General features: G+C 50.9%; 3 protein-coding genes across 5 annotated transcripts in view; 2 read left to right on the top strand and 1 right to left on the bottom strand.

The window, feature by feature from the left end:
- The window catches only part of LOC140903696 (cytokine receptor common subunit beta), a 36,550-nt gene extending 22,713 nt beyond the window's left edge, over window positions 1-13,837 (top strand). For both annotated transcript variants that reach the window (XM_073325405.2, XM_073325395.2), the window contains 4 exons: window positions 8,010-8,100; window positions 8,382-8,451; window positions 9,931-10,034; window positions 11,485-13,837. In XM_073325405.2, coding sequence (XP_073181506.2) covers window positions 8,010-8,100; window positions 8,382-8,451; window positions 9,931-10,034; window positions 11,485-12,742 — 1,523 coding nt within the window. In that variant the 3' untranslated portion in view covers window positions 12,743-13,837. The remainder of the gene's footprint in view (window positions 1-8,009; window positions 8,101-8,381; window positions 8,452-9,930; window positions 10,035-11,484) is intronic.
- Window positions 13,838-13,986: 149 nt separating this feature from the next.
- Window positions 13,987-25,029, top strand: part of MPST (mercaptopyruvate sulfurtransferase) — a 33,598-nt gene continuing 22,555 nt past the window's right edge. Inside the window, exon 1 of the mRNA XM_073325434.2 lies at window positions 13,987-14,445. Within this exon, the coding sequence (XP_073181535.2) occupies window positions 14,123-14,445 (323 nt within the window). The 5' untranslated portion in view covers window positions 13,987-14,122. The remainder of the gene's footprint in view (window positions 14,446-25,029) is intronic.
- On the bottom strand, window positions 18,509-24,540 carry CIMIP4 (ciliary microtubule inner protein 4). 2 transcript variants are annotated; one of them, XM_073325362.2, is made up of 6 exons: window positions 24,448-24,532; window positions 22,348-22,423; window positions 21,089-21,741; window positions 20,260-20,410; window positions 18,903-19,013; window positions 18,509-18,682 (listed from the first exon to the last, which is right to left on the bottom strand). In XM_073325362.2, the coding sequence occupies exons 1-6, from the start codon at window positions 24,454-24,456 to the stop codon at window positions 18,591-18,593; spliced, it is 1,092 nt and encodes a 363-aa protein (XP_073181463.1). In that variant the 5' UTR covers window positions 24,457-24,532; the 3' UTR covers window positions 18,509-18,590. The 2 variants fall into 2 exon arrangements, with proteins under 2 accessions (XP_073181463.1, XP_073181471.1); XM_073325370.2 differs by lacking the exon at window positions 18,903-19,013 and having other exon boundaries at window positions 24,448-24,540.

The raw sequence follows: 25,029 nt of genomic DNA on the forward strand, positions 1-25,029 counted from the left end.
CCCTCCTTTCCGACATGCGAAACATCGTGTAGCAGGGCAGCCAGAGACGGGTAGCGTGAAAAGGGGTCTACAAAGGCGTCAGTAGAGGATCAGGATGTAGAGAGCAACCTTGGGCAACCCAGGATTCTTTCTCGGTTTCTGGGGCAGAGTCTTGGAGCAGGGTGAGGTCAGTGAGGGACGGCGGCGGTATAGAAACAGAAAGGGAACCTAGAAATGCATCTGGGGAAGGTTCTATGGCAGCAGCATGTTTAGCAGAGGCATCAGCAAATGTGTTATCCTTAGCAACATCAGTATCCGCCACTGAGTGGCCAGGGCACTTAACAATAGCTAGGGCAGACGGAAGTAAAACTGCATACAGGAGGGCAGCGATGTAGGGCCCCTTTTTAATAGGGGTACTGGCAGAGGTAAGGAAACCCCGAGTTTGCCAGAGAGTACCAAAGTCATGTACAACTCCAAAAGTGTAGCGGGAGTCAGTGTAAATGGTGGCGGAGCGTCCCTCCGCCAAAAAGCAGGCACGGGTGAGGGCAACTAATTCAGCAACTTGTGCTGAGGTTACAGAAGGTAAAGGTGCAGCTTCCAGGGTTTCAGAGAGTGAAACTACAGCGTATCCTGCAAGGAGACGACCTTGGTCATCTCGAAAACAGGAACCATCAGTAAATAAAACAAGGTAAGAGTTAAGGAGAGGGACATCAGAAAGGTCAAAGCGCGGGACGGTGACAGCAGAGACAGTTGCAAGGCAGTCGTGGGGATCACCGTCATTAGACAAAGGAAGGAGAGTGGCAGGGTTTAACTGAGAACAACGCTTTATGGTGATATATGAAGCTGATAGTAGTAAAAATTCGTACCTGGTAAGGCAGACAGAGGAGAGGTGGCCTGTGTTACGTTGTAGCAGGAGAGTTTCTACAGAGTGAGGGACCAGGAGGGTAAGAGGAGAGCGGAGAACAAGGGCATCAGACATTTCGACTAGGTGCACTGCAGCAGCCACAGCACGCAGGCAGGCGGGTAAGCCTTGGGCAACAGGGTCTAACGTGGCAGAGAAATAAGCCACTGGGCGGTTCTTTTCTCCGTGCGTCTGAGTGAGAACTCCAAGTGCACACCCAGATTGTTCGTGGCAGAAAATGGTAAAAGGCTTAGAATGGTCAGGCAGCCCTAAGGCAGGGGCAGAAGCCAAACCCTGTTTGAGGGAAATGAAGGCAGAATTGGCCTCAGGGGGCCATGACATGGGGTCAGGCACAGAGAATCGAGTGAGTTCCTGGAGAGGTTTTGCAAGGGAGGCATATTGGGGAATCCATTGTCTGCAAAATCTAGCCATGCCTAAAAACTTCCGGACCTGGTGTGGGGAGCGGGGTCGGGGAAAGCTAATGATAGCTTGGACGCGGGTGGGAGAAAGTGCACGGGAACCCTGGGAGAGGAGAAAGCTAAGGTATGTGACAGAAGCTTGACAGAGTTGTAGTTTAGAGCGAAAAGCTTTGTGACCCTTATTTGCTAGGGCAGTAAGGAGCACTAAAGGATCAGTTTCAGAGGCGGACAATGAAGGGGAACAGAGGAGTAGATCATCTACATATTGGACTAGTGTGGACCTGGACGGGAAAACAAGGTCAGCAAGGTCTCGGGCTAATGCTTGGGAAAAATATGACGGGCTTTCAGTATACCTCTGGGGCAGTGTGGTCCATGTGTTCTGTTACCCCTTGTAAGAAAAGGCAAACAGGAACTGGGAGTCACGGGGAACCGAGACAGAAAAGAAAGCAGAGCACAAATCAACAACAGTAAAATGAGTTGCATCTGGTGGGATAGAAGCCAGAATCGTCGCTGGGTTAGGGACAACGGGAAAGGCAGGTATGACAATGCGGTTAATGGCCCAAAGATCCTGAACAAACCGCCACGATTTACCATCAGCTTTTCGAACTGGGAGGATAGGGGTGTTACAGGGGCTGGAGCAGGGGATAATAATGCCTTGTTCCTGCAGGGCGGTCATGACTGGAGCAATTCCAGCCTCTGCTTTGGGGTTTAAAGGGTATTGAGAGAGGCGAGACAGAGGTTTGGAGGAATCAACAATAATGTAGACGGGGTCAGTATGTAAACGGCTCACTTCAGACGGGTGGGTTGGCCACAGAGAGGATGGGACCTGTGAAATTAGGTGTTCAAGGGACAGGACCAATGGGCAGCAGGGGACCGGAGTGGAAAGGGGAGTTTCAGACAGCAGGGAGGCTACAGAATCACACAGAGAGGACTGGGGGATTTGTAAGTAGACACCATCCGGGGAACAGTAGATGGTACAGCCAAGTTTACATAACAGGTCCCGACCCAAAAAGTTCACTGGAGTGGAATCCGAGAGGAGGAATGCATGGTCCGCGGAAAGGGGACCAACCTGAACTGGTAGAAGTTTTGAAAGGGGATAAGGGGTTGGGAGTCCCGTAATGCCCACAGCGTATATGGTTTTTTCGGAGCGGGGAACCTCAGGCAGGTCGGCAGTACGAACCGCAGAGAGCGAAGCTCCCGTATCAACAAGGAAAGGGAGAGAAAGATCATTAATAGTCAAAACACATTCACCCGTGGGAGTGAGAGGTAGTAAAGGAGCTAAAATTTCCCGAGGTTCCCTGGTGTTCTGTTATTGCTGTGGGACAAAGTAAGTCTGGGGACTGTCGGGCTATGCCGACAGGGGGTCTAGCTGGTTGTTTACAGAGCTATTAGGCCGGCGCGGACACTCGTTTTTCCAATGTCCGAGTTGTTTACAGTAATTACAAACACCCCCAAAACCCGAAAATCCAGTTCCACGTCCCCTCCCGTGACCACGTCCCCCTCCCCGGTACTGTTTATCTTGCCCTGAATAATGCTGTATTTGCAGGGCCATTAACTTTTGGGAAGATTGTTCCTCCTTTCCCTTTAGAGTGTGATGGCAGTGTTCTGCCACTGATTGCAATTTATCCATGGTTTCCGTTTCCCACCCAACACTTATTCGCTTTAGCATATTGCCAATAGCAGGTAGGAGGCCATTAACAAACGCATGAGCCAGGGCACCCTTCCCATTTTCACCCGGTTGCTGTATACCAGAATGTTGCAGAAAAACGTCAGTCAGTCAGGTGCGATCGTCACCCGGACTTTCTCCCTGTCGCTGTTTACAGCAATGTATGTATGGCTGTCCAGTTTGTTTTTGGAGTCCATACTTGAGGGATGGCCTCATGTAGGTTTTTAGTTCGGTCTTTACACTTTTTCCGGTATTCAGTGTCAGGACCGGTGTCTGGTAGAGTTGAATGGCGCTCACTGATGGGCCAGTTGGCTGCTGTGAGCCATTTTCCATGCTCGCTAGGGGTTACAAGTAGCTTGCACAGCTGCAGGAGGTCTGCCTCAGAGGGTTCATAGGTGTCGCACACTAACAAAAACTCCTCTGCAAATGTGGTAGGATTTTCCAGGGGTTTTGGAAAGCCTTTTACAATTGAAAGGAGCTCTGTATGAGTCCAGGGTTTATAGCTCCAAGTGGGACTCTCTTGTTGGCCCCCAGTATGCAGGATTCAGAGGGGAGCCTGGACAGGTTTAGAGCCAGAGCGTAAGTGTTGGGCCCAATCAGTGTCCAGGCTATCTTCGTATGTATGGGGAAAAACAGAGGAGTCAGGCAGACTGGAGGGTTTTGGGGGAACGGGGGGTGGGTTTCTTTGTGGGTCTGAGTGGTACCGGAGGAATGGGCCTGGGCGGTATTGGACAATCCGGACTGGTCTGAACTGGAGACCCCTGGGAGTTGTTGTGACCGCCTATTGATCCGATGCAAGGATGCCAAGCCAATTAATGCATCTTCCTCATCGTCATCCCCAGAATTTAACAAGGGGTTTTCTTCGTCCTTTCCCACAATGAGATGGGAGTATGAAGGTGGATGGGATCGATCCTGGTTTTCTCGGAGAACGGGATAAAGGGGAGCGCTCGGTCTGGCAGCAGGAGAGGAGGCTTCTAATAAAGCTTTTAACTTATTATTTGAATCTTTGAGAAGGCAAGTTTTGATTCTGTCCACCAATGATTTGCCCACCACTGCATGAAACAACCAACCTTTCCTTTTGCCAATTTAGTTTTAGGTTGGCCGAGTTTATCTTTTAAGACATCTACTTGGTCTTTGTCCCAAGACCCTAACAGTGGCCACTGAATTTTGGGATTCTCCTGAGTTAGCCTAGACCATTTTTCCAGAAATTTACAGGAGTCCAGACCCTTCTTAAAATACATAAAATGAGCTGGTGTTCCTTTAGGGAACTGTCCCGACTTAGACATCTGGTTACCCATACAGGAGGACTTTACACACCAATCACACAAGAAGGAAAGTCGGGTTCGTCAGAGCGATACCCCGTGCAACACACAAAAGGAGCCCACAGGCTACTGCCTCCATCGCCCTTGCTTTCACACCAAGGGTTTTACCCAAGGCGCTGTGTGGCTGTGATTGTGCAGATTTCACTCACTCAGACCGTGGGGACAGGAACCCTTTGGTCAGCTGATCCCCGGACGAAGACGGCACCCAGACTCAGACACACCACAGGGAGGACAGATAGACACAGAGACAAGACAGTCCTCAGTCCGGACAAAACATAGAAATAATCACCTGACCAGATTCCTGATGTCAGATCCCGGGATCCCTACCAGAACAGAGTGGGAACCAACAGGTTCGATGGCGTAGACTTCACTGTGCTCATGCACACTTCCATTCTGGTGGAGGACCGCTCGGGCCAAATGCCCAGGTGCCGGCTTGCTACGGCCATCCTAAGAACGGTCAGGAGTCACATGGCCCCAGTGAAGACGGTTGCCATCTCGGTGGAACCTTCAAATTGTCAAAGTCAAATTCAAGACTCACTGAATTTGTCAGACCACTCTGTTTATTAGCAAAGCGCTTTGCCAATGCACCCAGATATGTGAGCCTCCTGCAAAAGCTCAAGCTAACTTATTTAAACAGATAAGGGAAAGCCAATTTAACATAAGAGACAAAAGGAAGCAGAAACTGACAAATATACATACATGTCTTATTTGCATACTAACGTTAACCAATCTCCTAGCTCAGTAGGAGCTCTAAGTTAATTAGTTTGAGGACCCATTGTCTCACACTCCTTAATGTTTCTCTTCCTGACAACTATATTTCAACAAACCCTTCAAGCAGCATTTCTTTAATGAATTATAATTTCAATATAATTCATTCTACTTTCACACAAACTTAGATGCTTCTCACTACAGGCTGGCTGGTTGCTCTTCAGTCAGGCTCTCCCCTTTGATCAGTGCTTCAGTTGCTTGGTGTGGTATCTGTGGATGTAGGTGGAAGAGAGAGGAAGAGCATGGCAAATATCTCTCCCTTTTATCATGTCCTTTCTCCCCTCTTGTCTTTGCCCCCTGCCCCCCGCTTCAGAGTCAGGTGAGCATTACTTAGTCTCTCCAAGCAAGGTTGAGCAATTCTCTTGGGTGTGGCCTCATGCAGGTGAGTCATTGCATTGTAGCTCCCTTGCTGAATAATGGCTGTTGATGGGTTTTTTGACACCCTGCCCAGGCGTTGGTTACTTTCCTTGCTGTTGCCTCTGGGGAGCTAATATTTGGCTGATTCCCCCAACTTACAGCATGTTTTAGTGACAACCATACTACACAATTCTCATAACTTCATATGCATTAATGATACACATCTATGGCTAGAGAAATGACTTTCAGCAGATCATAACCTTTCCCTGATACATTACAAGGCATGCTTTATACGTAAGATCACAATTATACAAAAATGAGGAATATGGGGGTTACAGCACGCTTCCCCAATGTATAGAATTTCACAGGAGGGTCACATGACTGTAATCTTCCCCTACACATAGTATCTCTGCACTGCAGCCTTTGAGGTGTCCAGGTTACTACCTTTAAGAGGAACCAGGCAGACTGGATCCCACTGGACGTGGTCAGGCTGAAAATGGGGCTGGAGGCCAGTGTGAGAAGTTCATGGATCTAAGTGGAGGTCTGGAGAAGGGAAGGAATGATCCATGCTAGAAGGTAGAAAGGGATTAATCAGTGGAGCTGGTTGAACTGTTCATTCTGAACAACATTTTCATGTTTGTGAAATAATGAAAAGATGGGCTCTTTGCAACTGATTTTAAGCAAATCCATCAGAGCCTACATGGGTTTCTCTGGTCATTCAGAGAAGCATTGCTTCATGGGAGTGTTGTTCAGTATTTGGAATTCAGTCTGTGTGATTGGTCACTAGGTCTCATGATGGAATTCCTGGTCTCTGATTGGCTTCCTGAACCTGTACAAACAGGAGAGGTGACTGAATAAGCCTTAATTGTGAATTTCTAGACTCTCAAATGTTTGTGTTTCCTGTACATTTACACTTAACTGCAAGTCTTTTTTTGTTGCTATCTGCAGTGTTCTTGTAAGGATCTTCACCCTGAAGTTACTGATCTGTTCTTGGAGGGTTGGTCTACACTAAAGCTGTAAGTCGACCTCAGTTACGTTACTTCAGTTACATAAATTATGTAAATTAAGTAACTGAAGTTGATGAAACTTAGGTCAACTTACAGCAGTGTCTACACCATAGAATTATAGGACTGGAAGGGACCTCGAGAGGTCATCTCTTCCAGTCCCCTGCACTCATGGCAGGACTAAGTATTATCTAGGCCATTCCTGATAGGTGTTTGTCTAACCTGCTCTTAAAAATCTCCAGTGATAGAGATTCCACAATCTCCCTAGGCAATTTATTCCAGTGCTTAACCTGTGCTTCCTAACCTGACAGTTAGAAAGTTTTTCCTTATGTCCAACTTAAACTGCCCTTCCTGCAATTTAAGCCCATTGCTTCTCGTCCTATCCTCAGAAGTTAAGAAGAACAATTCTTATCCTGCCTCCTTGTAACAACCTTTTATGTACTTGAAAACTGTTTTCATGTCCCCTCTCAGTCTTCTCTTTTGCAGACTAAACACACCCAATTTTTTCAATATTCCATCATAGGTCATGTTTTCTAGACCATTCATAATTTTTGTTGCTCTTCTCTGGACTTTCTCCAATTTGTCCACACCTTTCCTGAAATGTGGCACCTAGAACTGGACACAATACTCCAGTTGAGGTCTGATCAGCGCGGAGTAGAGCAGAAGAATTACTTCTTGTGTCTTGCTTACAACACTCCTGCTTATACATCCCAGAATGACGTTTGCTTTTTTTCGCAACAATGTTACACTGTTTACTCATATTTAGCTTGTGGTCCACTATGACCCTCAGATCCCCATGCTGTGTTGATGGGAGACGCTCTCTGGCCAATTTACCTTCTGCCTCCCAGGGAGGCGGAGTACAGATGTTGACGGGAGAGTGCTTTCCCATCGACTTAGTGTATCTTCACCAGACCCACTAAATTGACACTGCTGCACTGATCGCAACAAGGCCGATTTAGCCATAAGTACAGATAAGCCCTCAGTCTGAACTTCACTTTAACAAAGTTATTTGCTTTGGGAATTTCTTTAGTTTTTTTTAAATAGTCCTAACATGGGACTGGGGAGAACAGGGGCTTGAGGACTATATCCCATTTGGGGTTGACCTAATGAGATCTGTAGAGGAGAACCCCATTTCCACAGTACCTCCTGGGAGACCCTGTCCCTTGGAGTTATGCAGGAGAGGGAATTCTTTCTTGGAAACGTATGAGGTCTGTGAGCATATGAAGACTCACACAAATACAAGCTCGTCCCCAGGTGTTTGCACAAACAAACTGGTTGTCCAGATGTTCATGAAAAACCCAAAGAAGGGGCTCAGACCAAATCAAGAGTTGGATTTAGCAAATGTGTTGACCAATTCATTCTCCTGGTACTTTGCCCAGCTCTCCTGATTAGGTCACATCTAGTCTATCCCAAGTGGGTGAGTATTCCATGGTCTAACACACCTGTCAGTTAGGACTCGTGACTTGACAGGCAACCTACATTTTCCTGACCTCAATATCATCCCAAAAGAGCATCCAGAATGTAAGTTTCGATACAGAATGAAGCCATTTTCTGTTGCTGTCTATATCTCTCTCTCTCATTTATCTGCCTCAGCCGGGTCACCACTGATTCTCCCACTGCTGATCCCAGTCTTCACCATCGTGCTGATAGCATTTGGCTGGTGTGGTTATAGATGCCTACTCAGGTAAGTCTGCACTGGGAGTTGGAGATTCACCAGACACACCAATAGAGTGAGTGCAGGGAGGTGCTGCGTGAGCACATCCCTATCGTGGATCTAGGGCTTAGTTGAGCTGGAGATATGCCTGGGGTGCAGCGCAGAGCTCTCTCCATGTCAGACAGCAGCTTGAGTGTAGGGCCATGGAGTTTCAGGACCTCTGGGTTGACAAGGGGGCCCAGGGTAAGGCTGTGTATCTGCTGTAGCCTCCTCCCAAGAGAAGTGACCCTGCAAACTCTGTCTTGTTACAGCAAGAAGAAAAAATGGGAGGAAAAGATTCCAAATCCCGGCAGGAGTCAGCTGCTCCAGAGCTACCTCCAGGTAAGAGAGAACTGAGCTTTCCCCTACTACCCTTTGGCCTACTCCAGCTGTAAGAGTATCCCGGCCCTCTGGTCTGACGACTTGACAGAGTCCTGCCGCTTCTGGCCAGCCGAGTTCTTGACCAAGTCCAACAGAACTGTAAACAAAACCAAACCCTCAGCCTGGCTGGGCTCAGCTGGCCACCTCGGCCTCACAGGACCTGGGCTTTCAACAGCCCCGCTGTCCAGGGGCTGGCACGCTCCTCCCCTCTCTCAGGGGCTCAGGCAAGCTACTGCTCTTCAGGGCCCATGTCTCCAGTCAGGCTTCCCACTCACCCCTGGAGTAGCCTGTCTGCTCTGCCTTCGCCCTCTCAGCCTTCTCTCAGGTTACTTCCCACCTCTTCTCCCCTGGGTCTCCTTCCTCCCATGAGTCTCACTCAGCTCTTTATGGCCACAAGCCCTTCTCTTCCCCACCTGGGCTTTACTTCTGATTAGTCCTGGCCCATCCTCCAGGTTCAAGCAGGCAGGTTAATTGCCCTCTCAAGCCTCTATCCTTTCACAGCACATGTGGGGACACATTGTCTGAGGACCCTGCCCATTGGTGCATAGGAGAAGCCCAGGAGATAGCAGGATTTTTGCCACTGTGTTTTACCTTACACTTGTGAGCGCCAATACATGACTGCAATTACTCAGTTTTGAACAGGGCAGTACACACCTCTTGCAGGTGCCCCCTTCCTGGTTGGGTGTGAGCCTGCTTTCTTTTCAGTTCTTACAATGGGGTGGCACCTGCCTCTCATGAGCACACCCCCCCCCTCCGGCTGAGTCACACACACTGTCCCCCCTTCTGGGGTGTACAGTCTCTAGGTCTTGCTCATGGCTCTGGTACGGGGCTCTAGCACCAAGGCTTCCTCCAGAGGTACTGCCTTCTTTAACAGCCCCAAAGGAGCCCATCTCGGGACCCTCGGTTAGTGTCTTTTTGGCAGCTCTCCCTGGGCTTAGTCTTCAACCAGACCAGCAGGGCCCATCATGGTACCCTTGCCTGGTCTGGCTAGGTCCTGGGCTCAGCCTGCCTGCACTGAGCTGGCCATGGTCTTGCTACTCTTCCAGCCAGCCATGCACCCATTCTTCAAGCTCCAGGCAGCAACTGACTGCTGTGTCCCTGCGGCTTCCTTTTATATGGCCCTTCTGCCCCCTGACTGGTCACTCCAGCAGCCTCTCTGATTAGCTGCTCCCCTGCAGCCTCTCTAGACTGCCTGGAGGACTTCTCCTCTGCTCTTTTCTGGGGTGTGGTGAGGCAGGGCGACAAGGCCTCCAGCAGGAGGCCTCCAGACCTATTCCCCCCATCAAACCACCAGTCCCCAGGAGCAATGTTGCCCCCAAGAGGGGTTAAAGTGCTACCACACACTGTGGCATCTCCACTATGGGGCTTCTGGCTCCCCTCTGCCCTCAGGGAATCACCCTCTGTCTGCCAGGAATGCTATCTGCCCTTGTCTCTTTTCAGAAAGTAGCACTTGGGATTCCGCTGCCGAGCAGCCAGCTGGACTTTGGCAAGCAGAGCCCTTCCGAGAAGATGGACCTGGCCAGCTGCATCCAAGTGCTGGATGGGTGAGTGGTCAGTGCACTGCTCAGTGGTGATACTCTCTGAGACGTTGCTTGGTGATGGTGGCATCTCAGTTCCTCTGGGTGGCTGATCCCATCAGGGACGGATGGCAAATGTAACTGGTGTGAATGATAAACCTTGGCACATCCTCCACATGACCATCTGGAAATGTCAATGGATGGACTTGCAGCCCCTGCTCTCCCTGGCTCCCTGGAAACACCAGTCCCAAACCCTGAGCCCTTCCTCCCTGATCTCTCCTTCTGGTAATGGGCTTGCCTTTGATTTCCCAATCTGGAAATGGAGGTGGATAAGCACCCCCAGCATACAGATGCATACACGCCCCCTGCCCTACACATCCTATTTTCCTGCCTCCTGGAAGTGAGGCCCTCACCACTCTTGGGGCTGATTCTGGCTCTGGCAGCATACAAGAGCCAGCTGGGGCTGCAATAGGACAGAGGATAATTCCTCCAATGCAGTAGTGTGGGGCAAATGTAAGAAACCCAAGACTGCCCTCCGCACAGCTCCTGATGTAGGGAGGTTGTGCTGAGGCAGGGTACCCATCATGCTCTATGCTGTGAGGGATTCTGGGTTAAGAAGAGTAGCCTGAGGAAGGCCATATTCAGTTAGAATAGCCTGAGTCCCAACTTGGAGACACTTATAGCTGTACCCCTTTTCCCAGGGCTTAGAGCGCTCTCCCCTTCCAGGTTGGGGACAGAGGCTCTTCACCCTCCTTGAGCCACCCCGGCCACCCCAGCCCTGGGCTGCCAGCACCAACCCTGAGCTCCAGGCCACTGGAAGGAGCTGAGCCCCTGCTGGCTTAAGGGGAGAGGGGGAGTGAGGGCATGGCCTAGGGGTGGATCACTGGCAAGGCCACGGCCTCGGTCAGGGGAGGCTTAGTCTCCCCTGGCCTTTGATACCCACTGCCCATGGGTGGGTGCCCAGCCATCACTAGTCACTTTTGGAAAGCGCAGGCCATTATTTGTATTTATTTGAACCCCCATCACTCCTTGTTTGCTCCCTCCCTTTTTCTGTCTTCTACCTCAGTGGCTGTAAGTTCCTTGCAGCAGGGACCATGTCTTTTTATAAACCTTGCCCAGTGCCAGGCAAAGGTCTGGTGCTATATATAATGTAGGTGGTGGTGATCATGGTCTCTGAAGGGTGATGTGCTGCTTGGGCCCCTTAGACTCAAGAAACACAGAAATTGCCAGACTGGGTCCAGCCAATGGTCCATCTAGTCCAGTATCTTGCCAGGAATAGATGCCGGTGCCAGCTGCTTCAGAGGAAAGCACAAGAAATTCTGCCATAGGCAGTTATGCGATAATCTGCCCCCAGGGAAAGATTCCTTCTCACCCGCAGAAGACCTTTCTCCCAGGAGGCCCTCAGCTCCACTCCCTGTCCATATGTGATGTTCTCTGCAGGGTGCCATCTCTGATTCCTCTTGTTTCCCCCTTGCAGACAGATGAAGGTTAGTTCAGCAGAGCTCCCTGCAGTCGTGACCGAGAGGATGATGTGCTTCCTTGGTGCACTGGACCCAAAGAACCCATATCAGACTCTTGAAGTGACAACTCCAGCTCCACATCCTGCAGCCCCGGCTATCTGCCATTCGAGTCAGAGCACCAGTCAGTCCTTGTCACCAGCCATGCTCCCCTGGAGGAGCAGTGCTAAGGTCACTGCTTCTCAGGCACCCATGTCCTGCTTTGACTTTAATGGTCCATACTTGCACTTCCCCCATGGGTGCTCCCTGCCTGACATTCATCAGGACCAGGAAGCTGCCCCACTGGGAACCAAGGGGAGGCCAGTGTCCCTGGAGTACGTGTCCCTACCCCAGGGGGCCTCTTCCCAGATCCTGCTGGTGGAGGAGGAGAGAGGAGAAGCTCAGCTCCACCCCGTCTCGCTTCCTGCTGAGAAAGAGATGAAGCAGCCACTTGCTGGAGGGCAAGAAGGGCCACAAGGCCAGCCAGCAGGTGGGGAAGTGGCACAAGGGGACACCAAAGGTCAAAGGTCACCGATTGCTGCCGTCTTAAACAATTCCGGTCAGAAATTGCCACTGGGATACGTCACCACGGAAGGTCTGTCACTGATGCCAGCAAGAGACTCTGCCCATCTGTCCCCTGCACAGGCCCCACTGGAGGGGATGCCCACTGCTTCTGGCATGTTGTCATCCAACCCACAACTGCCCCATGCCACAGAGGGCACCCCTAGCCCCGAGTTGGGCCCTGAAAAACCTGGTGTCGCAGTCCCAGTTCCATCTCCAGCATCAGCCGCTCTCTCTGGATTTGGGAGCTATGTTATGTTCCCCAAGGCTCTCTGTGGCACTCCAGAACCCGTCGTTTTTTCCCCACCCATCCTATCGGAGGGGGTTGATTTTGCTAAAGCAGAGCCTGGGCAAGAGGATAATGTGGTCATGTTCAACCCCGATGGCACCGGACCAGTTTTTCTACGCCAGGTGGGGGAATACTGCTTCTTTCCTGGCCTCAAACCTGGTGAGAAGCCCCCCATGGGTGAGAAAGGCCCCCTGGCTGATCAGACATCAGAAGCCAGACAGGCATTTGGAAAGCCGCCCTGTGATGGAGGATCTGTCAATAGCAAGCGAGAGCCTGCTCTTCACATGCAGGCCATTCAGCTCTTCAAAACCCTGAAGTGTGACGATTACTTTGTGTTGCCTCCGTGGGCAGGACAGGAACCAGCTGTCAGGGCCAAGGAACTGTACTAGTGCTACAAGAGGACTGGTGAGGGCAAGAGAACAGGTGAATGGATTCGAGTCCCCCACTCGAAGCCTGTTGCCTCTTCTTGTCATCACTGTTTCCCCTCCCGAACCCAGGCAGGAAAAGCAAAGGGCAGTCCTTCTTCCCAGCCCTCCTTCCAAAGTGAGTGGCAGATGTCAATCAGCACCACATCCTCCTCAGCTGTATCAGCGTACTTGGCTAGAGAAACCAGGAAATCTCTCCCCTTTGGAGAGCTCTGCTCGTTACACACAGCTCTAATCCCCCTGCCATTATCATGTTAGCTTTGCCACGCTTCTGCTGCAATGTAATATTGAGTTCAATGCAAACTTCACAGCATGAACGATCAAATGTCATGTCACGGATAAGATTCTGGTGCAAGCACCTGGAATGAAATGCCTCACATTCTGAAAACAGATCTAGTTTATTTAGAGAGATAATACGCATCCAGAAGAATTAGTGTTGGAAGGATGTAGATAGCAAACCTGTCAAGGAGGGATTGGAATTGCTAAGGATGGGACAAGGAGTCAAGGGGTGAAACAGCAATGGGGAAACTTGGCTGCAGCTGGAGAAACCTTTCCTATCTGTGACTCTATCCTGCAGAATGATGTCTCTAGGGAGGTAGTGGAAGCCCCATCACCAGGACACGTAAAACCAGACTGGACAAAGCCAGGGAGGACATATATTATTGCAGGGAAAACTAGGGTTGGGGCAGGGGAAAGGTTATGCGAGTGGACAAACTATGGTTTAATGGATCTCTTCTATCTCTAATTGCTCAAATACTATGACATGCTGGATTCCCAGTACACTGGCTGTTTGTAGGAGATGATAGCAACTAGCTAGCTGCTTTGGTGAGTAACAGTGCCGGGGAAAGAGAACTCAGTTCTTTCCTGCTCCTTTCTGCAAGGGAACAACATTGACTCAGAGCTGCCACCCAGTGATCAGACCTAGCAAAATCATCTCTCAATCCATGGGTCAGCTCTGTTACTGATTGAGTTAGATGTGTCACCTACCACGTAGGATGTCTGAGTCTGACTTTGGTATATTTGTGTGACATGGCTGATGAGGGGAGTGTAGTGGGGTGGCTGCCCCACTCCAAATTAAAATGGATTAAGAGCAGCTGAGGGAGGCTGGCGAGATAGTTGGCCCCAGGTGTGGATGGCTTAATCGGGCCACAGCTGGCACTGATATGAGGGCTGGAGGCCAGGAGCTGTAGAAGTCTCACTCTAGCCCTGGAGTGGGAAGGGTTAGCTGCCTGGGAGCAAGGAACCTGAGCTGGAGCAGTATTGGGGAAGGCTGCAGGCCTTGCTGAAGGCCTACAAAGGTACTGGGGCTACAGAGGTGCAGCCTGGGAATAGGTAGAGGCTAGGATGACCAGATGTCCCAATTTTATCAGGACAGTCCTGGTTTTAGGAGACTTGTCCTGCATCCCGACCTTACATTGGTCGGGACGCCCTTTGTCCCTATATCGGGACCATCCGGGCCGCAGCTGCGGCACTGCCGCTTACCGCTTCCTGGGGCAGTTCCTGGTGCCCACATGCCAGCAGGAGCATCGTGCACTGCAGGGGCGGGGCTTGCAGGCACTGGGAGGGGGCAGAGAGCCCTCCGTGCCCCCCCCCCCCCCCCAACCTGTGACCTTAGGAGCCAGAGGGACCTGCCTGCCGGATGCTTCCCGGGATGGGAGCCGCCCCAGGTAAGCACCGCTGGGACTCCCCGCTTTGCCCCCAGGCAGGTCCCTCTGGCTCTTAGGGTGGGGGGGCTCTGCGTGCTGCTGGTGCCTGCAAGCCCCGCTCTGCAGCAGCTCCCATTGGTGCTTTTCCTGGCCAATGGGAGCCACAGAGCTTGCGCTTGTGGCGGGCGCAGCACGTGGAGAGTCTGGAGTCTCCCCTTGCCGCTCTTGCCCTAGGAGTCAGAGACCTCCCAGCAGGGCTGCTAAGTGTGGCCAGGGAAGGCAGGGTGTGATGGTGAGTATCTGGGAGGCGTGTGGAAGGCACTGGGCAGTGGGGGAGGTTTGTGTGTTTTGGGGTGCTAGACAGTGGGGTCCTGTTGGGGGGTGCTGGGAAGTGGGGGAGATCTGTGTGTGTGTCAGGGCAGTGGGGGTCTGTATGGGGCATTGTGTAGTTGTGGTGGTGGGGCTGTGGGGAAGGGCCCTGGGAGGGAGGGGAAATCTGTGTGTATTGGGAAACTAGCGAGTGGGGGAGGGTTCTGTGTGGGGAGCGGGGCAGCTGTAGTGGGGCTGTGGGCAGGGAGGTGCTGGGCAGGGTGTGTGTGTGCACAGCACTGTGCATTTGTGGTGGAAGGATTGTGGGGGGCTCTGGGCATAGTGGATCCAGGGGGTTCTGGGCAGGGGAGCTGTGTGGTGCAGCATGGGCGCATCCCCAACAGGAAGGGGAACGCTGGTAGCACCACAGGGCCAGGCGGACCAGTGTGCCTCCGGCTCCGGTCGGGGTGTGCACCTGTGTCTGTCCCTTCCCACCCCCCCTCGCCCAATGTGTCCTGGTATTTCACTCTTGCGATCTGGTCACCCTAGTAGAGGCAGCTGGTCCTAACCCCTTGCCAACGAGGAGTGTCCATTACACACTGCAGTTTGCCCCAGTGAGCGGGGGCTAGATGATGACTGGCAGTACCCACTGAAGCCAGGTGGGCTTAGAGAGTTGGGGGTTCCCCTGAGGAGGGGAGACCCAGAGAGTGGGGGTACTACTGGGGCAGAATCCTGAGGTAAAGGGAACTGGGATCTGGGAGGGACATGGGGCCAGCGGCAGGTGGGACACCGGCCTGCAGAGGGTGCTCTGTATGCTGGAAAAGAGCTAACTCCCAGATGACCAGCAGGAGGCGCTGCTATGGTGAGTCTCAATCCACTACAGGGAGGAAAGGGCAGTTCGGGAGTGTGTTTCTGTTTTCCCCGCTCTGTTAATTGGATGCTGCCAGGCCTGCATTGTTCAGTGTAATTCTTCTTTTGGATAATTAAAATTCTGATAAACTCATTTGTTTTTAAACTTTAAGATATGTGAATAGTGAATTCATTGCTTTTGAAAGCAAGGGGCCGGCAGGACTGCCTCAGGCTGACCAGAGCAGAGATAGGTGCCAGCCAAGCGTTCCCAGCCCAACTCATTCCTGACTTGTTGCACACCTTGTTAATCCAGCCCTGAGCCTTTCGTGAATAGAGAAGGCCACGTGTGCCAGTCTGTGCTGTGGTGTTGTTATGTGTCTCTGTAGGCATTAGAATGAGACCATAAAAACCCCATGTATTAACTCTGCCCCTGCACCCAGATGCCTGGATGTGTATCAACTCGCTGCGCCCAGCTGCCCTGTTTTCTGTATCCCAAATAATCTCTGTAGGCCTGTGGGAGCCCTGTTGGCCTAGGCACTGTACACATGTATAGGGTGACACAGTCCCAGCTCTAAAGTGCTAACAATGTAATTTAAGGCAAGGCTCTACAAGCGTGAGACTAACTAGAGGCAGGAGGGACCGATAAGGCCAATACAGGTAGTAATATAAGCAAGCAGTTACATACGCCAGTGGTGTGCAAAACTAATCATTTGGACCCTTTCCTTATTTATATGAATGAATAATTATCAGCAATTCTCACTATCCGGCTCTCAGGCGTGGGCAACTTCCTGTAGGCTGCACAGGAGAAATTGGTTTATTATCCAAATCTCATGGTCTTGAGCAAACAGAAATGCATTGCTTCTATTTGCATAAAGCACAGGGCAGCGTCCTCGGCTGGCAGCAGACTCCGTTCTGATCAGGGCAGATGCTTGTCTGAGTTTCTGTTTTTGCCACGCTTGCTCACGTCGTGTGGCGCTGTACCCAATGTGCTATTCTAAAACTCACAAGTGGCGGGATCAGGTGCTGAGGTTTTACAGTCAGAGTGCTGAAGCAGCAGCATGGGCTCCACCACTAATTTGCTGGGTGCCTTGAGGGCGGCACTTAATTGGCACATGTAACCTCCTTCTGCATCAGCCCCAGCATACAGTGTGCAGAGTGGTGGTGTCCTAGGGTGCTTTGCTACTTGGCTGAGACCTGTGCCACTCCATGCTGAAGCAAAAGAAAGCCCAGTAGGAGATCTCTGTGACCTGCGTCTTGGTCCCCCCCTTTTTAGTCAGTGAGCAATTATTTCTCCGCCACACCATGTTCCTTGGAACGTCAGAACCCGTAATGGTTAATTATTGAGGGTGGGAGATAATCCTCCCATAGTTACTACTAGTTACATTTTAACTTCTTCTATTTGCAAACCTCTGGCATTCCTCTGCAGTCAGCATGCTCTGACCTAATCCCACTGACAGAGCATGGAGAAACAGCCCTAATTTGTGCCCAGAATCAGTTCATATCTGCAGGCAAAATAATCAGCAGTTCCAAGCTTGGAGGTGCGGCTGGGCCCAGGGGTGCTGGAACAATTTGCTTAGTGGGGGGTGCTCAGAGCCACTGAACCAAACTGTAAACCCTATAGCTGACGGAAACCACTTCAAGCCCAGGGGTATGGCAGCACCCCTAGTTCCAGCACCTATGGCTGGGGCAGCTGGGGAAAGAGAGGGCCCCTCTGCCCTTGCAAACTTTGTGGCAAGTAGGTGTTCTGTGGGGGGTCACCAGGAAGGAACAAGTACTAGAAGCCCCTGGGTTCTCTTAGGAGCTGTGTCAGACAGGACCGTCATGAGCAGATCCTAAACCACCTTTGCACCCCCAGCCAGCAGACAGTGTTACTGCGTGACACCCCCTTGCCTGCCACAGTTCATCTCCTCCCTTCTGAGGGATTCAGTCCTATTTGGATTTACTATCTGTGGGTGGACCTGGACATCAGAGCACCATGCAATGCTGGCACCCCTGCCCACAAAGAGACATTGTTATGGGGGATGGTGGGAGATGGGGCATAGACAAGAAACTTGTCAGAAAAGCCCCCAAAACAATCCTCCTCACTGTGGGATGACCCAGCAGCATGGCGAATTCCAGGGGCTCCCAGCGGTCCCTCTGCAGCCTTCTGGCTCCCTTTTGGTGGGATGGGCTTTTTGGCACTGGTTTGGGTTTTGGAGCTCCTGGGTTTGGCTGGGTGCCCTGCTGCCTCCAGTGCTGAAGTGAGTGCCGGCAGCGGTTTTCACACAGTCACTGTAGGTCATTGGCAATGCAGGAGCTCTCCAAGTGAGTCTCTGTCTAGCCGCCTCAAAGCAACCAGAATTATGAGAGGGAAGGAAATTGCCTCCTGCCTCACAGTCTCCGCCCCCGACGGGCACAAGAGTTGCACCTTGATGCTGTACTGAGAGTGACTGGCCCCCCAGAAACACCTGCGAGAAAGTGTTCCCACAGAAAGTGCCCACAGCCTGATGGCTTTCTGCCGGGTTTGTACCGCTCACCAAACAGCCAATGTGCTTTCCGCTGTGCAGGAGAACTGTGTACACAATCCAGGAGAGAGACGGAAAAGAGGCTGGCAGCCATCAAAGTGCCATCCGTGGCCATTCAGTCATGGGCATCCCGCCTCCGCCCGCACACATGCATGCACATATTCCAGCCTTGCTATTTCCTAAACACGGTCCCCAGTCTGCTGGATAGTCAGTCTCCTTGTCCCCCCCACCCCCAGTCTCACCTGCAGGGATTCCATGAGAACCGTTTCCATGGCCATTCAGTCCTCTCACACGCTGCTGCCCCCAAAGACTCTCCCTCCCTTTCCCTGTGATAAAAGGCTTTGCCATTGTGTTTCTGCCAGCTGATCGCCCAGTTCTCTTCCTGCCACTCGCATTGCCGCTGCTCAGCAAGCACACCGATCGAGGCTGCACAGAGGTTTATTCTAGCGTCAGGGAGAGCAGGGTCCCTCTTGGAGAGTGGCTCGCTTCTCTGTCTTTTGCCTTCTAAGATTTGGTACCTTTGGTCTTCTCCCCATATTTCTGCTCCAAAGCTTTTTGCAGGTTAAGGTTTAGGGCATTTTTCTGGTGCCATCGCCCTATAAAGAAGACAAACCACAGTTCAATCGCTGCTTCATTCCTAATGATACCGCTCTCCCTGTGGGTAAGAACCAGGCTTAATAACTTCCACCTGCCTGTGGCAGTGCTCTGCCCTAGCTCAATGGCTCTCCTCCTGTGACAATGCCCCTCTCTAACCCATTCTTAGTCCGAGCCCAGTTCTGAAGTGCATCAGTTGCTTGCTCATGACAGGAGCCTTACCTAGGTCATCAGTTTTCCTTCCATGCCAGTGTTTGGGGTCTCTGACTGCCCTTTGAATCACATCTGGAGTATAAGAATCCTTCATCAGGCTCTTACTCTCTATTGGGCCACCTGCAAGAAACCGAATGTGCAGGAATTTGTTACCACGAGCCACTCTGCTGCTGGCACCAGTGACGTGTACCCGCAGCCAAAGGGGGAGAGGAAGGGAGAGAAAAGGGATACACAGCTGACATTAGCACTTTCATTTGGATTTGACTCAGCCATGTGTTCTGATGGGGTCTGTGGTATGGCTCTGCGACCACTTGGCCTCTGTCCAGTGCATTCTTGCACTTTGTCTGCTAGTACTGCCTGCCCTTAGGTAGAGCAGGCCCATGATGGAGCATCATTTTGAGTCATGTCCCAAGGTCTACTTTTCCCTCAAGCACTTATGTGCACGCTCCCCTACTGCACGCTCCCTTACTGCTCCCAATACCTGGATGTAACTCACAAAGCCATCATCTGACCCTCTTAAATCCCTCCTTCAAACCTATCTCGGCCATGGGCCCTCCAGATCACTCCCATCTGGCCCTGGCTAGGCAATGGTGAGTTGTGACTTCTCTCGGTCCCTTCTAGCCCTGCTCAGCTCTTCTTGGTTTCATTATTCCCTCCTCCTCCCAAGCCACCCAGACCTGCTCTTGGCTGTTAGCCACTGGTTGATGCCAAGTGTGAGCTTCCTGAGGGAGGGACTGTCTTCATTTTACCTGGCTACACAAAGGTCCCAATTCTTGACTGAGATTCCTACATGCTACCACCGGGCACACTACATAATAATCATCATCCGGCTCGTGAGGCATTGGGTGCATGCACAAAAGGCACTCCAATACCATGCTGGTGAGAGCAGTATATCGCTCCCCAGTCTGATTTGATCAGATAGAGGGATCACTGAGGACTCTGGAGGCACAGTGACTTGGGGGAGAGGCTTCAGAACACCATGTCTGAGAAGGCCTCAAAGAGGAACAAGCGTATAATTTGAACTGGAGCTATTAACTTGAGACATTTGATTGCAAAAGCTACTATCCAGGCAGCTCTCGAATGGCGGGGAGATGGGTGGTCGTGCTGGACCCTCATGCCTCGCTGTTGCTGGTTGGAAAGAAGGAAGAGGGGGGGAAGATAAGGAAAAGGGGGAATGGGTAAAAAGGGGACCCATAGTCATCCCTCCTTTCCCCCTGTATCCTGCTACAGGAGTGCTCTGAACAAGAGGGGGGAGAGGAAGGGGAGGGAGAGGTATAGTTAAAGAGACACACAGACCAATGCAGGAACCCAGGGGCAATGCAAATAGTATAGGGACATCTAGGGGTAGAAATGGAAGGCCCCTCACCTTGGAAGATGTTTGACCTCAGGTTGTAACCTAGTTCATAATAATCAGCAAAGGGTGTGGTGGCCATGGGATTCTCTGGTGGTTTAGGGGTCCGGTTGCTGAGTCGTTTCTGCCCCTCAATCAGTCCAGCCTCACACAGAGCACGACGTGCCTGGCAAGCACAAACATCATGGAGTCAGTCTTGACCCAGAAACCCCAAGTGCACCCGACTCCCCGGAGGCACCTCCAGCCCTAAGTGCAGGCCCTGGATGTACCCAGGGGCAAGCGCTGTCCTTGAGTGTATCCCTCTCACCAATAAGAAAAGGAGGACTTGTGGCACCTTAGAGACTAACACGGCTGCTACTCTGAAACCTCTCACCAATGTGTACCCCGGTCTCTGGGTGTAGCCTAAATACATGGGCTAATTCAGACCTAGTATACATGGGTGCTGTTTAGCTGAAATCAGTGGAGTGTCATCTTCTTACAACAGGTCTGAATTTGGCCCAGGGATGGGTGCTATGACACACCCCCTCTCCCCAGCCTCTCACCCTCTAATGCTATTGTCTCTAATGGCCCTTCACCCTCTGCTTCTTCATCATGAGTGCAAGGAGGGAGAGAGATAATCAGGATGGGGAGACAGACAGAGAGAACACAAGACATGGTTGAATATCTGGTGCCTCTGGGTATGGAAGTTGTCACTGGACCTGCCCCCCAGTTACAAAGCCCAAATGCCTCTCCCTAAAACACCCTTCTCCAGGTGCTGTACTTCCAGTTACCCAGCCCTCTGAACCCTTCCCCCCAAAGTATCCTCCCCCTCCTCATGTATCAGTGTCACCACTTCTTCTACAACCTGCTCCTCAGTGACGAGCTCATCCACGATGCTGCTCCCAAACTTGTGTTTGATGTTAATTGGGATTATGCTGCTTTTCTTCCCCTGAAAGAGCTTCCCCTCTGCTTTCACGTCTTGCCCTATTGATGCTAAGGATTCCTTTGCACTTAAGCCATTCGGGAATTCCCTCGCCTCCTTGTGGCTGGTCTTGGTGGTCTTTCGGGGAGATCCAGGCACCCTGGGCCCCAGCGGTCGATGTTGCCCTGCTGCTGGTTCTTTGCCATCTGAGTAGGCTTGGACACTTTCTGCCTTCTTCTGGGTAGACTTTGCAAGATGTAGGAGACTTCCTGTCCTCCCTCTTTGATGTTGCCTCACTGCTGGTTCCTTGACACCTGAGACATCCCGGGCTGCTTCTCCTTCTTCTCTGGTGAGATGACGCTGTGCAAAAGGCATTTTGGGCTGGAGACTCTGTTTACTATAGCTTCTGGTGTGGAGATGCTGTGCAGAGGGGGGTGCCTGGGATTTGACTTGAGGAGAACTCCTGGGTGTTCCACTATCTGTAGGGTTCTTGGAGGTCTTCCAGGAGGTTCTACTGGAACTTTTCAAGGAGGTTCTCTTGCCACTGGCCCGTGCCCCAGCCAGGACATGCTCCTTGTTGCCATCTCCAGGTTCCACTTAAAGATAGAAGGAAAAGCTCAACCAATTTGCCATCATTTTGATAGAGGAGTGCGGCAATAAATGGTCTTGCACTGCACAGCATCATGGTTACACAAATGTACAGTGTACATAAGCTACACCCCCTGAGCTGGGTGGAGTCTGTGCGAGGAGCTCGGGTGTGCCTGTGATCACGTGTCCAGAAGCACGTGCGCGCACACACACACAGGTGTGGCTAGTCAGCCTGTGCACTTGAACCCAGGCTTGAACTTTCTCACACATCAGCAGGCATACTTCCTGTCACACACACACATCTGTTGCCTTTAATTGGCACGCACTCACATGAATGCCCTCTTAGGCACACACATACCTAAGCAGCGCAGGCTTGCTCGTGAGAACTCATTCCCACAGGTGTATGTAGCTAATCAGTTCACAAACCCACGTGCATCAACCTCTCATACACATGCATATCCAATCAGCACACATTCATGCAAATAAGCAATCCCACAGGAATACAGGGGTGTAAAGGGTGGAGGAAAACCCCCATGAATGTGGGAGCTAGGGCAGAAGTCTGAGTGCAAAGTGGGGGCTAGCGAACAAAGCAGCTGTTACACTGTGTCTCTTACCTGCTGGGCCGTTGGCTAGCACAGACTCATGTTTCGCTGCAGCAGGTGTAAGGGAGGCCGAGGTCATAGGCATCTCCTTGAAAGAGCAACAAAGGCGGAGTTAAGTAGGCATAGAGCAGGAGCCAAGAATGTGGGTTAGGCTGGTTGTTTGTCAGACGTAAGATATGGCACAACCAAATAACCTGGTGTGGCACCACCTTTAACATTGATCTGGTACAGCAAATTCTACCTAGGAATTACCACGCCAGAGCAGCCAATTACCACACCAGAGCAGTCCATCAAGTCCATAATCCTCTCTTATTAAAAAGCACTACCGTGTTCTACAGGACTGGCCCAAAAGGCTACAGCCCGTAATGCTGTATAATCAGTTTCTGTAGAATGCCATTTGCCATGGACATTATTATTTGTTATGTATATTACAGGGCTCAGTCAAGATCAGGACCCTGTTGTGCCAGGTACTCTACAAACACAGTGAGAGACTGTCCCTGCCCCAAAGAGCTTAAGGTCTAAACAGACAAAAGTGGGGAGGAGATGTGCATAGCACTGACCTGTGCAGTAATCATTTTATGCTTTGCTTTGACTACCCTCACCCAAGCTGTGATAACTGCAAATGCTAGTTGTCAACAAATTAGCCAGCCCTTTTGTTAATAAAAAGCAGCTACTGTATTTTACTCTGTGCCCTTCAATGGCAGCAGACTCCCCAGACTGACTGCATTCTGTGGGGAGGGAGCTGTCATGCAAATCCCACCCACAACTCTAACCTTTGTCCTTGCTCTTCTCTGCCCCCTATTCATCTTACACGTTGGATAGCCAAACCTGAATGCAGGGCTCCAAAGGCCCTGTTCCAACAGTCCATGGACAGGCTCCAATTGACTTTCTGGCCATTCGATCAGGCCCTGAGTGAGGGCACATGATTGCTCTATGGGACAGAATTAGGTTTTTTTTCTGTATTATTTTCAATCCCTTTTAAGAGCATTTTAATTGTATTTTTATCAGATTGCAGGACTCGGTGTTACTAAATGGATCTTTCCCACTTAGCGCCAATGTTAACTCCTACCTCCCACCTAGAGTTGAATCAAGTTACCACCATTATTGTTATGTCCATGGGAAGAGGGCGGCTTGTTCCCCAGACACGCAAGTCTCCCATTTGTGGGTCACCCCTTGACTCAGAAGGCTTGGGGCATTGCCTCCACTGCTTTCCTTGTACTGCAAAGCACATTCCTTAGTAACTCTGATTGTTCCAGCTTCTGGTGAGCTGAGTGACTTTACCGTTCACATGAAGATCCTCTTTTCTGGGATTTGAACTAATTACATATTATTATTATTACTATTTAATATTTTTCTGACAGCAGTGCCTAGAACCTCTGACTGAACTTGAGGCCCCATTCAAACATGGATAGCTCTTAAGTCCATAAGGGACTGTTCAATCATCTAGCCTGACCTCCTATATACCGCAACCCACAGAATTTCATCCAGAGTCTCCTACTATGCCAGGCACTGTACATGCACATGTTATAAAAAACAACTCCTGACCAAAGAGCTATAAAATGACCAAATTTTTTTCTCTGCCTTTTTCTGAAGACGCCAAATAAAGTATTAATGTAATTCCTCAGGTATTTTCACCGCGTTCAATACTTTCCTGCCATTCTGACTCCCACTGACCAAGGAGAAAGATGGGACTTGTCCCAGTGGAGCTAAAGACTAACCTTCTCAGGCTGCTGAAGGTATTGCTGTGCCATTCTCACAAGGTCTCTGGCTGGGAAAAGCACTGTTATTATTATAGATGAACTGTACACCTGCCAGAAGTGGCCTGGTATCTCCTGCCAAATGGGGCTCAGTATCAGCTGCCAGAGATGGCCAAGAATAGCCCCACATGCCTGCCACATGTGGCCTGGACTGGCATCAAAAAGATAGTACACTCAGTGTGCTGCCTCAGGCCTGAAAAGCAATGTGGCAGTACATATGAAATGGTGTTTTTGATTGGCTCATCCTTTCTTTGTTTGTGTGTGTGTCTGAAGTGGGGGGGGGGGGAGGTGAGGGGGGGCCGAGCTTCCAGATTGAGGCTCAGAGGTGAAGCCTTTCTTAAAATGTATCTCTCACCTGTTCCATGGTCTCAGTTGAGATGACAAAGTGATTCTTCTAACCAGGCAGGTCCTGCTGAAGTCCAGAAGTGCAGAGGTGGAACTAAGAGTAAGCCTCAGGGATGGTTGCTAGGGAACAACCCTCCCCATCTATGAGCTGTAGTTACTATGGGAACCAAAATAAACAAGGCACAGTTAGGTGTTATCTTTGGGGGGGAAAGCTCATGTCGCAGAAAGAGCACAGGCCCAACAGTTTTCAGCACATGTGTAGGGTTCCTTGGTGGATCTCATAATAAAACAAGAACAATTAATAGGACTTAGCACTTCTATTGCATCTTCCACCCAAGCATCTCCAGATGGTGTTAACTGTGCCTCATACACTCCCCAGGAGGGAGGCGTCATTACCCCCCTTTTACAGACTAAGACAGAGAGGTTAAGTGATTTGCCCGAGGTCACACAGTGAGTCTATGGCAAAGCTGGGACTAGAACCCACCATGTTTGATGTCTAGCCCTGTGCTTGCACCACAAGACTGTGCTCTCCATTTCTTTGGGGGAGTTGGTAACTTGGCTTCAGTAGTTCCCAACCCAGCTGGGATTTCTC

The sequence above is a fragment of the Lepidochelys kempii genome, chromosome 1 (assembly GCF_965140285.1).
Source record: "Lepidochelys kempii isolate rLepKem1 chromosome 1, rLepKem1.hap1, whole genome shotgun sequence".
Lineage (NCBI taxonomy): Eukaryota > Metazoa > Chordata > Testudines > Cheloniidae > Lepidochelys > Lepidochelys kempii.

What these genes read in the sequence shown, in the direction of transcription:
- CIMIP4 (XM_073325362.2), bottom strand. An exon ending in AGCTCGTCACTGAGGAGCAG is followed by an intron (nt 20,411 to 21,088) that starts GTTGTAGAAGAA and finishes TGTGCTTGCCAG; the next exon opens with GCACGTCGTGCTCTGTGTGA. An exon ending in AAGGAAAACTGATGACCTAG is followed by an intron (nt 18,683 to 18,902) that starts GTAAGGCTCCTG and finishes TCTTCTTTATAG; the next exon opens with GGCGATGGCACCAGAAAAAT.